The sequence below is a fragment of the Trichoplusia ni genome, chromosome 15 (genome assembly GCF_003590095.1).
Source record: "Trichoplusia ni isolate ovarian cell line Hi5 chromosome 15, tn1, whole genome shotgun sequence".
Lineage (NCBI taxonomy): Eukaryota > Metazoa > Arthropoda > Insecta > Lepidoptera > Noctuidae > Trichoplusia > Trichoplusia ni.
This window is the reverse complement of record NC_039492.1, coordinates 663,682-679,684: the sequence shown is the minus strand read 5'-3', so window position 1 is coordinate 679,684 and position 16,003 is coordinate 663,682. Positions and strand designations below refer to the sequence as shown.

At 43.1% G+C, this 16,003-nt stretch overlaps 1 protein-coding gene across 3 annotated transcripts in view; it reads right to left on the bottom strand.

Annotated features, from left to right (window-relative positions):
* Positions 1-16,003, bottom strand: part of LOC113501546 (dedicator of cytokinesis protein 7) — a 33,618-nt gene that overhangs the window by 3,561 nt on the left and 14,054 nt on the right. The window contains exons 17-40 of one of the 3 annotated variants that reach the window (XM_026882732.1): positions 15,819-15,951; positions 15,368-15,467; positions 14,853-15,002; positions 14,205-14,382; positions 13,513-13,736; positions 13,192-13,370; positions 12,768-12,847; positions 12,053-12,229; positions 11,501-11,627; positions 10,267-10,439; positions 9,721-9,855; positions 9,158-9,298; positions 8,535-8,693; positions 7,932-8,108; positions 6,985-7,158; positions 6,270-6,400; positions 5,474-5,645; positions 4,852-5,032; positions 4,307-4,434; positions 3,890-3,955; positions 3,605-3,721; positions 3,327-3,415; positions 2,864-3,010; positions 42-127 (exon numbers count right to left, since the gene is read on the bottom strand). In XM_026882732.1, the coding sequence (XP_026738533.1) occupies positions 88-127; positions 2,864-3,010; positions 3,327-3,415; positions 3,605-3,721; positions 3,890-3,955; positions 4,307-4,434; positions 4,852-5,032; positions 5,474-5,645; positions 6,270-6,400; positions 6,985-7,158; positions 7,932-8,108; positions 8,535-8,693; positions 9,158-9,298; positions 9,721-9,855; positions 10,267-10,439; positions 11,501-11,627; positions 12,053-12,229; positions 12,768-12,847; positions 13,192-13,370; positions 13,513-13,736; positions 14,205-14,382; positions 14,853-15,002; positions 15,368-15,467; positions 15,819-15,951 (3,378 nt within the window). In that variant the 3' untranslated portion in view covers positions 42-87. Of the gene's footprint in view, positions 1-35; positions 128-2,863; positions 3,011-3,326; positions 3,416-3,604; positions 3,722-3,889; positions 3,956-4,306; positions 4,435-4,851; positions 5,033-5,473; positions 5,646-6,269; positions 6,401-6,984; positions 7,159-7,931; positions 8,109-8,534; positions 8,694-9,157; positions 9,299-9,720; positions 9,856-10,266; positions 10,440-11,500; positions 11,628-12,052; positions 12,230-12,767; positions 12,848-13,191; positions 13,371-13,512; positions 13,737-14,204; positions 14,383-14,852; positions 15,003-15,367; positions 15,468-15,818; positions 15,952-16,003 lie in introns of those variants that run through there. The other 2 variants (XM_026882733.1, XM_026882734.1) reach the window with 2 other exon arrangements.

The window sequence follows — 16,003 nt, the reverse complement described above, 5'->3', positions numbered from 1 at the left end:
AAACCCTTTCAATGAGTATCCGGCCGGTCCCTGGTTTTGAATAACTAATTCTAGTCATATCCATTTTATACATTACTGTTTGTTCGTTTAAGCTTGATACTTGTAGTCGTGCTTGCTCAGCCCATTGCTGAAATCGAAAACAATATTAAAGTTATATTATGAAACGGGGTGTAATTTGTAAGGCCGGTATGGTTTCAATTCATCGGTGACCAAAAAACAAAAAAAAAATTCATTAGGCGTCGTAATAGCCAGAGAAACATAAGGAACGAAGGAGGAAAATTATAATCCTCAAATTAGAAATCTGAAGTCAACATGTTGAGACGCAGACCTAAGTACGAATGTTTTTGCTAATAAAGAGAGAACTTCTTATGGGAGGGCAAACCGCTTCGTAACGTCACGAGCTACAGCGCGGCGCAAGGTATCGCGGCAGCTGTAGGCTGCTCCTTCTCTTAATAGCTAGATATAGCGACCTCAAATATTTGTTTGTTCGGCACGGCACTTCTTTTTATCTAATATACTAGCTGACCCAGCAAACGTTGCTTTGCCGAATACTTTTTTTTTCTAGTTGTATGTATTTTTAATGGCAAACTATAAAAAAATAAAAACAAACAATTTCGTCCAAAAAATAAAATTTTTTTTTTAGTGTGAGCCCTTATCACTTAGGGGCAGGGACCGGCCGGATACTCATTGAAAGGGTTTTTGAAGGGGTTTTTTTAAGCGCTTCAAGAAAAAACCCTATGACATATGTTACACCTTCGAACGGATTACTGTAACCCTGTTCCGAACAGGTTACCCTTTACTACCCTGTAACACTGTAACAGGGTAACCCACTCCAACCTAATACAATGCAATATGCACTCTTTATCATAGACATTAGTTTGAAAATAGTATAACCACGAGCGCACGTGACATCTTACCGCCCAGCGGCGCCATTGTTGCATTTACCGAGCGACTTGTAAACATGGAATAAAAATCATTGTGGATATGATCTTACAGTTTAATTTTGCTTGTCGCACTTTTCAAACGTTGTGATATATATTTTTCGTGTCTATACTTGTAGACCAGGGTCGATAATTTTTAAAACCAAAAAAAAAAATAGTAGTATGAAACCCATTAGAAAAGGAAGGGAATATTATAAAAATGAAAGGAAAAATAATTTACGGGTGATCTGAGGTCGGGAAAGGTCAAACGTCACTCCCACCAGTGACGTTTGAAGAGTAAAAAACGGTTTTTATCGATTTCCGGCAAAACTAAAATTTGTATCGAAAAAAGCCAAATGGCAAAGTTCTAAAAGAAAAAGATCTAAAACTTTTGTGTTTACATTTTTTTCACATAACCACAAAATTTATGTGAAAAATCTAAAAAGCCAAGATTGTTGTTTTTTATTTTTATCTTTTACAAAAATTTATTTTTGTAACGAAATTTGGTGAAAACTTACTTTTTTGTGTCCCAAATACGCTGTAATTTATTTGATTAAAAATATTTATTTTTTCACCTTATTTTGAATTAATATAAAAAAAACACTCTAATTTTCAATCGAAAATTCACCCGTCAAATCTTCTCAGAAAATGCAAAAAATGAAAAAAAACTTGTATTCGATTTTTTTTTTAATTATTATAAATAATTTCATCTAAAAAATTTGATCTCATTTTGTGTTCAATAGACCAATAATCGAGGAAGGTTTTAGGCTAGGTATATAAAATTACGCTGCAACTAATAGGAGCGAAGATTTAATGGAAAATGTGGCAAATACGGGGAAAAATATTAATCTTCGAGGGCTTTCGTTCAAAAATTCCTAACTTATATCTTCTAACCACGCGGACGAAGTCGCGGGCAACAGCTAGTTACCTATATGACGTTTCGCGCGTAGGTAGTTTGTCCGAGAGGCGCGAGTCGCGGCGCGACGCGTCGGCGATAGAAGAAAATCAGCTGTAGTCTTAGTAAAGCAATGAGGGGCCGCTAGGGTGCAAGTATGCAGCTCAAGTTTAGTGGGTAATTCAGGGTAACACGAATAAAAGCCTTTCGTGAAGGTAACCACTTCAAAGGGTTAAGTTATTGAAGGGGTTAACCCCTTCACGTGGTTACCATAATGAAGGTGTTAACCATTTCGCTGGGTTTCGAGGATGTAACTCGAACAAAAGGTAACACTGCGATATGAGTTACCCCGTGTACGGGTTACCCTGTCAAACGGCTTAACTCTAAAGTGGGGTTGTCCGGTCCCTGCTTAGGGGTATGAAAAATAGATGTTGTTCTATTCTCAGACCTACCCAATATGTGTACAAAATTTCATAAAAATTGGTCGAACCGTTTCGGAGGAGTACGGTAACTAACATCGTGACACGGGAATTTTATATATTAGAAGATAAAATTAGGCTTTACTAAATTTTATATGCGTATTCAGTACGTCTGAGTATCGGCTACTATCTATTTTTCATAAGCCTAAGTGATAAGGGTTGTCCACCCTTAATATTTTGTCTCCACTGTGATCATTGACTGTTAGGCGCTACGTAGTTCACCGGGACAGCTAGTTGTTCTATATAATAATAATAATAATAATTTTGAAAACGAAATGACAGCGTGCTGCTGGGGAGTTTGTTGCGCTGTTTCTTCTCTCACAGCAAAAGCACTTAGGAAGCGGTGATGGGTGAAGCTGTGTGCTATCCAATGTAATCTGACTTTCAAAAAGTGCTACTTAGTAGCCTAATTTGAATAAATTACTTTTGATTTTAACCTATAGTGCTAGGGGTGTAGCAGTGTAAGTACCAGGGGAGACGGTAGAAGAAATGAGGCGGTACTAAAAGATCACTACTATTAATAATTCTGTCCCCATACGCTTTTGCCTAAGTACGCATGTAGTGTGTACCTGAGTTGCGCGACATGCCCGGGCGTGGCCTGTATGAGCGGCGCCAGTCTCTCGGTGAACCTCTGGAAGTTCCGCTCGAGCTCGCGCTGGTACTCGCGCTGGTCGCTGCCGATCAGGTTCTTGTTCTTCTTCAGCGCGTCGTGGCATCTGCGTCAGCAAAGTTATTATATAACGTGAGCGTAAACTCAACTCTCACTCTTAATGATAATCATCATGAGTAAAATATTTATAAGGAGCAAGGAAGGCGAATTTAAATTTTAAAATTCATTTATTCCAATTTTGGACGAAATTGATATAGCATTGTTACTAAAATATTATTTAATACATTATGCTGCAATTTGAGTCGGGAAGTAGAACGGCCTGAGCAATGTATAGCCCGATGGCATACATTGCTCAGATATATATATATAATAGACATTCGTAGAAAGTTTATATTTGGTTTTAAATAAATAAAGTCGCTTACTTCTTAGAGAAGTCTTTGAAGGCGAGTCGCAGTTTGTTTGTGAGCCGTGTCGGAGGCTGAGTGCCTTCAGCTACCGGAGCAAGGAACACCTGAAATCATTACGATAAAATTTAAGAAGTGAAGCAGAACCGATAGACGTACTATGAAAAAGTCGACACATACAACGTTTTTAGATATTTATATAAAAGAAAAACAGCACGAGCGAGAAATAATAATGCAGGTAGGAAATTTGGTGATAATTCTTTTAATTGGGTATTGCCCAAAAGTCAGTACGAGACCTGCGCCAGTTCGAGCGGCCCCTGGTTGACGGTGGTCCCGATGCAGCCCTGGACCACCATCTGCAGCATCTTGGGGTCGGCCGGCTCCTGGCTCGTCGCCGCCGCTAGCTCGTTGATCTGATACACACGAGAACATTGCTATAATACTGTTTTAAAGGTATATATATTTTTTACTACAGTTAATGTCGTAAGAATAAATGATGCAAATCAGAATCAGATCATTTAAGTCTTCTGTGATTTGAAATAACTTTAAACACAAAAAATATGATCATGTTATGTCCGTACCTTTTTCTGTATATCTTCTATGGCTACTTCAATGGGCGATAAAATAATTTGCGTTCGCTGTACCACCTGGAAAGACGAAAACGTTTTTTATGTTGTTAGTGGCAGATTATAAATACCCTTACTTACTGAATATAAATCAATTGCTATTGTCTTGATTTTTTAATTGTATCATTAGTCTAATTCTAGCAAGCGAAGTCAAGGAACAAGTGAGAGTGGGGGAATAGTATTCAGTAGTCCACATTTTCCCAAGTCTGGGCTAGTTGGTAGTCCGGGTGCCCGGGTGCAGCGGAATTATCCGAAAGGGTTAGGAATATGGGTGAGTTTTAATCAGTAGGAGTCTGACACTCCCTTCTGCTCAACCCAAAGCGGAAGGAGTCATTTGATGATTTCCCATCCGAAAATCAATGTACAGCTTACCTGTATCCGTGTCTTGACGTAGGGGAAGTGGTGTGCGGCGGTGAGGATGGTCTTCCTCTTGCACTGCTCGGCGATGTCGCCGTGAGCGCGCCCGCCCAGCGTGAACGGGGTCGCGTACATGAAGCGCTCTGCATGGGACAGACACATCACATGCTACAGTTCGCTTCCGTGATTTGTCTCACATTCATTATACACAAATAAAATTATCAAAAAGTTTGTCAAAGTATCTTCTTATTTGACATGTATATGATGCCGGTTTGGCTAATTGTCAGAAGAATATGCTCGAGGAAGGAAATCCCGACGAAAAAAAATATAAAACGGTAAAGAGAAAACCGGCAAAGTGCGAGGCCGTTGTATACAAATAGGCTAAAAAAACTTTGCTGAACTTAGTTTTTTTTTAGCGGTTACAAATGTGTATGAGGTACAGACTGGTAAGAGATGGGCGGATAAGCCAGAGGAGAGAGTTCCTTCAAACGAGAAGAAAACGAGCTTTTAAAATCAAGAAAACTAGAACTAGTAGAGCCAACGTAAATAAGCCAACTCACTGATGTTATAGTTCTTCTCGTACTGCGTGACGCGCTTGCGCAGCTCGTGCGGCTCGAAGTAGGGCTCCACGTACGTGATCTGTATGTAGGCCTTGTCCGCGTCCAGCGTGCTCAGGTCCACGATGTTCGAGTCCTTTATGATCACCACGTTGTCCACGCCGAAACGGGCGCCGTAGAAGTTCTGAAATCGTTGATAAATGGGGATGTCAAATGGGTATAAAGTGAAAATCTATTTTTTATGTCTGTTGGATTATAAAAATACAACTTTGGTTAAAGGCATTAAAGTTACGGACTAAAATAACAGACAGCTTATGACGTGGAAACATGACTAAGCTAAAAGGTAGAACGTACACCATTTATAATTGTAACATCATTATGTAAACCCATTTACACACGGAGCCAATTTTCTTACTTGAACTTGGCTTGACACACTGCCGAGTGTGTGATTTTGCAAAAAAAAAAAAATAAATCTGTGAATGTGAAGACTAGCTAATACTCACGCACCTAACAACTCTAATATAGAATTCACTGGAAAGTAAACCTTAAATGGCTCTTGCATGTGATACGCTGTAAAATAAACCTTAGCTCCATGGAATAGATCTGAGAATAAGTCGTCCCCCACCTCGAGCCTGCTGAAGATCTCGGGCAGCTTGGTGAGCGCGTGCTCCTTGTAGATGAACTCCTCGCCGTCGAGGTCCCCGAAGCGCGCGCCGTAGAACGACACGCGGAAGTACGTGCCGAACACGCGCTTGCCGTGCAGCTGCTCGATGCGGGTGAAGGCTTCGTTCAGCTTGCTGATTAAGTAAGCGTAATTAAGTATTATAGCTTCTAGCAATTTTCATAATTGCTAAAGAATTCTTATCCTTAAGTCTTGGTTTATAAGAGCTGCATTGATAGTCTCGAGTGGAATGGCGCGGACCTTTCAAAATATATGCTTAGGTATATGGATCTCGATGGCGTGCTATTGGGGCGGCCTATATCCAGCAGTGGATGAATATGGGCTGATAATGATGATAATACTTCGGGTACTAGAGCTGCTCGATTCGTGACGCGTGTCAGCGAACCGGGCGGTCCCGGTAGATACGCGTTAGTAAAACATTCTTAAACTGTAAAGTAAATAAAATAATCGTAGAAAACTTGAAAATAAACAGCGTTTTCCTATTCCGCTTCACCTAAGTTAACAGTGTAATGTTGGTAATTAGCGATAGTCTGACAGCGAATAGTGGTGGGTGCACCTGGTATGACCAAAAAAATGGTCCTTTCTCTCTAGTAGTGTAACTATTTGTTCACACTGAGATCCCCATAAACCTAGAAATGAATTTATAGTGTAGTCCTTTACAGCACTTTTGAAAGAAATGGAATCCTTAAGTATAGTATTTCCGATAGTAGTATTTACTATTTCCTCATAAACAAGTTACCTGTGTATGTTGGCGAGTTTCTTGTAGTCCCGGTGTTCCTCGGCGATGGGTATGAGCACCTTGTACACCTCGTTCACCGTCTCGTACATGCCGGCCGTCATCAGCTCGCTGGCCGCGTGCTCCAGCAGGGCCTGGCGGGGCGATCAAGATTAATATTGTGTTTCGGTAATCTTCTAGTTGGCATAGTAGCTTTTAACTGTTCACGTCTTATTCATTTATTTTCTGGATTTAAAGGCTGGTTTTCGATTTAAAAGAAGTCATATATCATGAGCGGTAGCGAAGAATTGTCGGAATTTGAGGTTTAGGCCGGATAAACTCATTTCAAATTCATTGGCCCAAACGCAAGAGCATGATGTGTTGATGGATCCTGTATATAAATAATGTATGGGACAAGTAGGGCGCCTGCTCCGCCAGCAGCTCCTGGTGCGTGAGGTGGTGGTGCTGCCTACCTGCAGCTCCTGGTGCGTGAGGTGGTGGTGCTGCCTACCTGCAGCTCCTGGTGCGTGAGGTGGTGGTGCTGCCTACCTGCAGCTCCTGGTGCGTGAGGTGGTGGTGCTGCCTACCTGCAGCTCCTGGTGCGTGAGGTGGTGGTGCTGCCTACCTGCAGCTCCTGGTGCGTGAGGTGGTGGTGCTGCCTACCTGCAGCTCCTGGTGCGTGAGGTGGTGGTGCTGCCTACCTGCAGCTCCTGGTGCGTGAGGTGGTGGTGCTGCCTACCTGCAGCTCCTGGTGCGTGAGGTGGTGGTGCAGCGCGTCGGCGCAGCTCTCGTCGAGCGCGTTGTGTGTGACCCGCTGCAGCAGGGCGGCGCCGCGCCCGCCCGCGCCCGTCTGCTCCGCCACCAGCGCCGCGCCATGCACCAGGCACATGCCCGCCTCCGTGTGGTTCGAACGCTAAGAACAACGGAACTTACACAATGGAGCTATTGGCACAATTAGAACTTACGGCTATAGCTACGACGCGGCCCCGGTTTACAAATATCGTTACGACACTGTGCGGGCTAAAACGTTTTGCAACAACGTAGGACTAGCTAAAGACGTCGTAGCCCCACTTACGCGTCAGCGTCAGCCCCATTATGACTACGAGTATCGTAGCAGCATCAAAACAACACACTGGGTATATAAAGGCTATATTGGCGTGAACTATATAGAGTCACGTTACGTGGTGTCCCGAACGCGATCAACTCAACGGCATACCCCACTTGCGGTCTATATGACAGTCTGCGGCGAGATTCGACCTAGCGCGGACTTGTCTTGAGAGCGTCCAGATGTGATACCACAAACTTCGCAATGGTTGATTCATAAGCGTTGATTGCCGAATTAATTCTATAAATATTATTTTTATTTTCTTTCTGTGTCTTTTACGATATTCTTTTATAAGTCTGTCTCTAACTATCAAGCAAAATTGTACTGCACTTCTCCATGATTCGAAAAGCAATGACCAAAATCTCTTAGGAGGTTTGTCACTTGTCGCAAGCATCACGTCATCGTGACCGCATTACGTCGCGTCGTGTTGAGTCATGTCGCGTCGTGTTGCGTCGTATTTATCTCTCACCAAGGACACCGCTTTCCAGTCATCACACACACACACACACAGTACACATCTAAGTATTATTTCGTGATGATTAAACAATCAGCGCTGTAAGAAAGTCCTTCTCTAATCCTACCTCCATATGCTTCTGCGCCATATTATTCAGCCACGTCAGCCTCAGATCGGGGCTGTGCTGGTACCCTCGCGCAATGCGGTGCATCAGGTCCAGCAGCATCTCGGGGTCCTCCTGGAACTCCTTCATCTTCACCGTGTCCGACAGGATCATGTGCAGGTTGAAAACCAGATCTTTGACCTGCAAATGGTATTTGATTAAAGGTGTGTTTCAAAGGATGGCTGACAGGAGCTGGATGCGAGCAGCCGAAGATAGATCCTGATAGCGTGCAATTGGGGAGGCTTGTGTCCGGCAGTGGACGAATATGGGCTGATGACGATGATGATGATGTTTCAAAAGAAGTCATACGGGATAGCACGATGTTAAACAAGCTATTGGTTGTGTCGACCGAGTAACCGAAATACAAGATGATATTTAAAAAAAAAACAAAGGACTAATCCCTTTTGGACTTCTCGACTTTGATCAGTTGACCACGTTTTTCTCGGAGAGAGTAACCCATTTAACTGTAGTGACTGACGCGGCATTCTCAATGAGACCAAGATTCCTTTCAAGACCTCGTATTTAATCCTCATCTCCTTCTTTTTCTTGCCCTTCTGGAACCAGTACCTGTTCAGGGAAGGTGGTGTCGGCGAGGTCGGTGTCGTGCTCGGCGTACATGAGGATGGTCTTGAGCGCGCGCCGCAGCGACTCCTCGCTGAAGGTCGTGGACGTGCCCACCAGCGAGGATAGCGACATGGTCACTTGCATCTTCACGCGGCTGAAGTTCTGGTGGAGGAATTTTGTTATGACATCGAGGAGATCATAGGATTTTGAAAGCTGAGTTTAAATTTGGTTACATGAATGTTAACACACAATATGAGCTATTACTGTTCTGTGTATTGTTGATTGGTATGAAAATATTTTAAACTAAAAATTGCTTTAATTAAATTGTCTCTTTTATTCAAAAGAATGAATCAATAATGACTTCACAAAATGTCTCAAAACCTTACAGAGAAGACTAGAAATTTGGTTAGATCCAAAACATATTCACAGTTTATTTCAATGAACACATATTATGTGTCCAATAATAATACACATTTACAAGAGTCAAGCAAACCCCGACCTTACCACATTCGCGGATAATTAATAGTTTTGTTTTACACACGAAAAGGTCACATCTCCATCACACACAAGTAAGCTAATTTCAACCTTATCACATTGACAATAGGGCACACGACGATATGACTCACGTTCCCGAGCTGGTAGTGTTGGCGCATGAGCGCGTACAGCGTGGCGGAGGCGTGCGAGCGCGTGGGCGCGGACAGCGCGGCGCAGTGCCGCAGCAGCACGCGGCAGATGCCCGACTCCTCGCCGCAGCACGACCAGCCCAGCTGCACGACACAACGGTGTCAGATACCATCATGGGCTTGGTATATTGATACTACTGTTGCTGTTATAAAATTCCTCAGAGGAACCCTTACAGACTTTATGACACAAGAATTGGACAATATTCTATTGTTTTGTATCAAATAAACCACAATTCATATATTTTTTTTTAAATAACGTTTTATTTTCCAAAGAAAATAAAATACAAGACATGTTACAGATAAGTTTGAGTTCTGAGCACATTAGTGTGAATAGTTGAAAATTATCGAGAATGATTGTCAATCGAACTGTTGACATGGGTATGTTTAAGCATGGAATTCAAGGGACCAACAGTAGTTAAGTGCATAAAAATAGAATAGTTGAAACAAACACAATATTATTTTAGTAATAAATGTGTACTATATCTAAATGTTTTATAAACATTTACCTTGACGATGAGAGCGCGCACAGTCGCGAACATGTGTTGCAACACAACGACGCTCTGGTTGCGCTGCAGAGCTCGCAACACGACTTGTAACGCCGCGCTACACACACTTTGCCCGCATTCTAAGTTGCTACATGACTGGAAACAGTCGTATCACTTAGGTAAAATATATATCTCATATTAGTTCTCTTTGGTAATGAAAGGATTACAAAAGTGTGTTTTCTATAAGTTACTTCAAAAAAGGAGGTTCTCAGTATGATTGTATGTATGTTTGTCAGCAATTATCTCGCGTTTGGCTGTAGTGATTTAATACTGCGGAGGAATCTCGAAAGGAATGGTTCGAAACTACTCGACTAGAGTTACACTTAAGTTTTAAAAAGAAAAGAAATTTAACGAGGATGGAAACGAGGAGAGAGCTGATGACATGTATTACAATTTTATAAATATACCTACTTTTTTAATCCACTGTTAAGCTAGCATTAAATTACTCGTTGAGAGAAACAAATGTTTACATTATTGTTGATCAGATCTAGCAGCCAGTATGTATACCTGCACGATGGTATCTAGCGCGTGCAGCAGCGTGAGCGCCACCTCAGCCGCGAGGGCGGCGGCCAGGTGCGGGCTGGGGGCGGGCGGCTGCTCGGCCCCGCCCCGCGCGCCGCCCCGCGCCCAGTCCTTGCGCCACCTCTCCCGCCGGCACGCACCTACGCTCGAACCACCACCTACCTCAACACTGTAGTACTTGCGACCACGGTGCGTGTACGGTACGGACCGGCAAGATACGTGACTGATAGCTATGTAATTAAGTTTATTTTAGGCAATTGGAGACTTACTTAAGCCTAAATCGTTATTTAGGTTGTGAGCAATTAAAAGCAAAATTATCCAAAAGTTGTTCACAATATTATGTGCGCGAAAAGCAAGTGGATAATTTGAATCATGGTATGCAAAACGGTTGTAAGCGATACAGTCATTGTCGTATGGTTAGACTGGAAGCCGACTCAAAAGTAGTCTAGGAAAATGATAGATAGCATTAACTGCGGTCACAATTCTTGCCGGCACTGTACCTAGACCAAGTTACGCAGACGACCTCACACGTTTTATAAGTGTTACGGAGGCAGTCTGCATAAATGGCTTAAGCAACGTGATAAGACAGATCCCGTTATCTTTTAAATGCTTAGGGGAACAACTATTTCAAAGAAAGCACTATTTTAATGACTAATTTTCTTATAACACTCTGAGTTCGTGAACAGAAGCAGTAACAGACAAGGATCTGTTTTGACACGTGATATACATTACATATTTACATTCACAGAACAACATAAGGCCGTGTTCAAATAATCATCTGTAGGCTGTGAGAACGCGTTACACTTTTATTGCGTAGCCAACAATCCACGCTTTGTCGGTGACTGAAAGGACCTTATATACTTTAGCCGCGTTTCGTTGACCTTTTTGAAAAGTTGTCAGATTGCCGATTAAGTGATGGCTCTACTGATTTGATTTTATGTTTATATTATATATTTTCCAAACCCTTTAATGCATGGAAATTAAATTTAGTTATAATAAAAAAAGGTAGTTTTTGTCATTCAGATCCTAAATCCCTATTGTATTTCATCTGTCAAAAAGGTCTACTTAGCGCGGACAGAGTATAGTTTCACGTTTGCTCCCAATCGGCGGGTAAACGTACATGGCTGGACGTTTATTAATATTGAAAGCGATCTTATGCTTTTAAAAGTTAATATAACGTTCTTCAAACCCATTCCTACAAAGCTCCACATTTCCTCACCTTTCCGCCTCATGATGAAGTCGTTGCGCGCGGAGCCCTGTCCGAGGATCACATCTTCTAACTTAGCCTTAATGTCGGTTGTCTTGCGCACGTTTTGATGCGCGCATTTCATTATCTCCTTGCGTCCCTGCAGAGGAAATGCAAGCTTATTTTTTTGGTAATAGGACTTTTTTTTGTTTAAATGGTTTATCGCAGCTGGATTGGATTCCATATTCTGATTTTGTAAAAGGTTTTTAGAATTTTTTATTGATACTTTACGAAGCATTTCGACTACGGATCGTGGTAGACTGGTTTCAGCCTGTCACACTGTGGAGTTTAGGCAGGTGTTGGGTTATACTTGCATCTTGACTCGCTAAGTATATCGGTAGCAGGTAACGGCAAGTAATGCTGCAGTTCAATCATTATTCACTGGACATAATAATGGTTTATGACTACAATTCAGCAGTGGATTGAAGTGAATTTCAATGTGGACAGCGGCAGCATTTTTCAGCCTGTTGCAGCCTCCCGTGATATCGGCATCGGACTATCCATCATGTGTGAATATTCCCTCACCTTGTACTCCTGGCACTTGAAGCACAGGTCGATGAGCGCCAGCAGGGCGTGCAGACGGGCCGGGGCCAGCTCGGCCACGCAGGCCGTGAGCGCGCCCCGCTCCGCCCACTTCAGCACCCACACCAGGCACATCAGCAGGTTGCGGCTCGTCTCGCTGTTGAACGGAGGACGACCGTTCTGCACAGAAACGGACGGACGGACGGTGTCATCATTTGGTGGTATATTGGAGCATAAACAATCTAGCGTTATTGTCTGAATGGGCTATGTTGGCCCACGCGTACACAATGAACATAGAAACATGATGGGTTTAAGTTGGTAAAGACTGGCACTTTCTTCTGCGAAATCCGAAGGAGGAGGCGATGGAGGATTTCTCATCCCAAATAAAAAGGATTCTAAAAATCAAAAATTAAATGATAGCAACAACCAGCATATATTTATAAAGCTTGCCTGCACCAGCTTTTAGGTATAAAGCTGGCACCGGCCGAAGGAGGCGCCGTGGATCAGTCTCACAGGTAACAAGTCGTGTGCGCGAGTGACTGAGATGTTAACGCCGAGTCTAAAGTGCTCTCTTGATTCGTATTTATGATGAAATTCCAGCGCTCTCGCAACAAACTCTTGGTGAGATATGAGCTTTCTTTGCCTCGTGGGCGATTTCATTGGTCTAATTCTTACGGCTTGAAATAAAATGTTTATGTGAGCCTTATGATGACATTACCTGCTTGAATTCACCTTCTGGTGATGACGCGGTGTATAGATTATTGAACTGTCCCATGTCACTGTCAAGTTGAAGTATTTCTGTTAACAAAAAGCATAGCTTTAGTCACCGAATAAAAGACACACGATAAAAGTACGTTTTTGGAATACAAGGGCTTTTCCTACTTTAAGTAAATAGGTGTATCGAATTAAATCAAAGAGATTCACCAACAAAAAGCAGACAGAATATGTGTGAAATTATCTTTTTGGTTTTTATTTTTGGCCAATATGCGAGGTTCTACCACCACGTGTTACAGTCATATTATTATGGTTATAGAAACGTGACAGCGCAACACACGGGGCGGCCTACATTTTTCTTGCACACCTGTTATTACTTTAGGACGTGACAGTAGACATGTCTGTAAGTACGTGTGGTGTTTCCATACCCTTGTTGGTGGCAAACCCCCTGTAGAGCTGCGGCTGCGCGTCCATGACGATGCCCAGCAGCGGCAGGTACAGCGCCGCCACGCGCGCCCGCTCCTCGGCCGCCAGGCGCGGGTCCGCGTCGTGCGCCGTCAGCAGCGACAGGACGCCGTTCACCGCCGCCATCTGCAGGACCGGGCTTCTGCCGGGGACACGTTTATGTTATCAGGCAAGAGACATCGCTAAGCCCTGATGAATGCCATGTATAAAGCTACACTTACAACACCAACAAACCCTAACTCAGAATAGGCAATTGAAAGGACAGTTTTTCTCAAAGTACTCACTGCAGTTCCAAGGCGTTAGTGAGCTCAGTGAGCAGCAGGCCGGCCAGGTAGTGGCGGGAGCGGAACTCGTGTCCGAGCGCGTGTCGGGGCGGCGCGCTGGACTGCGAGCCCAGCGACTGCCACGAGGCGGCGGGGGACACGCCGCCCGCCGCGCCGCCCGCCGCCAGCGGCAGGTTCAGCGACACGTAGTGCTCGTGCGAGCAGATGATGCGGAGGAACGCCAGCTACGGGGAGGGAGAGATATCAGTTAGTTCTAAAAAAAAACATTTATTTTCTGAATCTTTGGATTTAGAAAAAGTACGATACAAGAATTTAGAGACGACTCTACTCTTTTTTGCGAGCTGAATAACAATGGCCAGGTCACGGAATTGGGATGTTCGGACTCGCAGCAATCAAGACCTCGGACCCATTCTATTGTCGAGGTCAGAGTAAAGAGATCGCTCACGAATATTTTGCCGGACTACGAACCTATAAACAGTTCCACCTAGGAAATAATATCATCCGTCATAACGCTAAAATCACAATTTTGAAGTTACTTCCTTGCAATAGATCGATAGCGACACCGAAGGAGGCTACAAGCTGCAGCAGACAATCTCGTGCGTAGTCGTCTAATATACGTCGATTCGTAGAAATCAGAAAATGCTTTGATACGTCGTCCGTTCATAACGTCAAAAATTATTACAATTCCCTACCTTATAATGAACGAGCGGTACAGCATCAGGTAACGACGCGATCTTAGCGCACATCTGCTTGTAGTAGGTGCGGATGAGGTTGAACACGTAGCCGCGGTCCATAATGCTCAGCAGCTCGAACAGGAAGAACGCCAGGCTGTTGTTCAGGCTCTGGGTTAAGCGGCTATCTTTGCCGTATCTGTAGAACAAACATGATGTGCGAGATATTAAATGTTATGCGATTGTGACAATTTTCTGAGGGAGTGAGGTGTGAGGCGTGAGTTATTTTACTGATATGATATGATGCAGGCTTTTTTGTCTAGAAGATTGTCCCACTGTTGGGAAAAAGCCTTTCTCAAATCCTTCCATGTTCCTTTATTCTGGGCCTCATGGAACCAGCCCACGCGGTACATTTTAAAGGAAAATAAATAAAATAAAAAATGTTTCTTCCCAGCATTTGTTCAGACTATTTTGGGAAAACTGGGACCTGAGATTGCTAAATCCTGCTTTCAGCCAAAGAAGCGTAAACGTCAATGGTCAAAGAAGAAGAGCATCGATTATCCTGAGCCAAAATGGGGAATGGGTTGAAATCATAATGAAATTAAACTAAAGAGCAAACAAAAACCCAAACCAATTCCTAGAAATGTGCTGTTTGTGGTGAGAGGTTACCTGGAGATGATCTCTGTAGTGACGTTATTGACAAGCGTGGTGAGGTCATCAGTGAACTGGTCGGGGAAGCGCGCCTTGCGCCGGGCCTCGGCCGCGCCGGACCAGTACAGGTACTCCACCATCGACTTCACCATCAGCTCGAACAGAGCCCTGGCACAGGGTTGGTACAGCATTATAGTAACATGGTATCGTAACAAGTTGGAAGTTAAATTGGTAGTTTAGAGATTTTGGAAAACTTTCGCAGTGTCTTTAAAGATATTGGTGTGATTTTTTGCATTTAGTGGGATTAACAAAGTTTTTCTGTAGAATTAAGAATATATCTGGCAACTGTGATCTTACATTTACATGGATAATCAAGATCAAACTTAGCACAAATTTTCTAGTAAAAAAGTACTACTGATAAGGAGTGATATGTAGCAAGTCACACCTAAAATTCAATTATCACAAAATATAGTTCTAATAATATCTTATTCTCTGATGTTTTGGAATATTTGAATAATGTATAGTGTACAGACCAGGAGTTCTGCATGGCGAGGTCCCTGGTGGCGCCGCTGGCCACCACCCACTGCAGCGCCAGCTCCTCGTGCAGGATCTTACACGACCCGTCCGTCATCACTGTGAGACAATGTTAATATAATAATATTTATGTAACATACTTGGGCATTCGGGTATTGTAGGACAGTTTGGAAGCGGTACATGTTGATTTGGAACTCGGATTGATTGATAACCTGGACGGACGTAAAATTTAATATTAACATATGCAACAATTGCCATGTCACAAGAGCTTAAGTTTAGTACCATAGTTGCTCTGAAATCCTTATGAGATGATAAATAATATAATTATTCTTTGTTATAGTTCAAATTTGCTTGAACATAAAATTCATCCCGAAAACGAAACAAAAAGAGAGGTTTTATGATAAAACTAAATCAATATTCTTATTTATTTTGTTTTAAATAAATATGTACCGGCAGGCGGCAGCGGCAGGCCGATGTCCCTGTCGGTGAGCGAGGGTCGCGGGATGGTGCACTGGTACTGGATGTACGTGCTGATGAGGCTGCTGCGACCGTGGTTGTCGCACGTCGAGCCTTCGTTCATGTTCTGTATGGGAAAAAATTAAGTTCATAAGCTGTACTCTTTAACTTCACATACC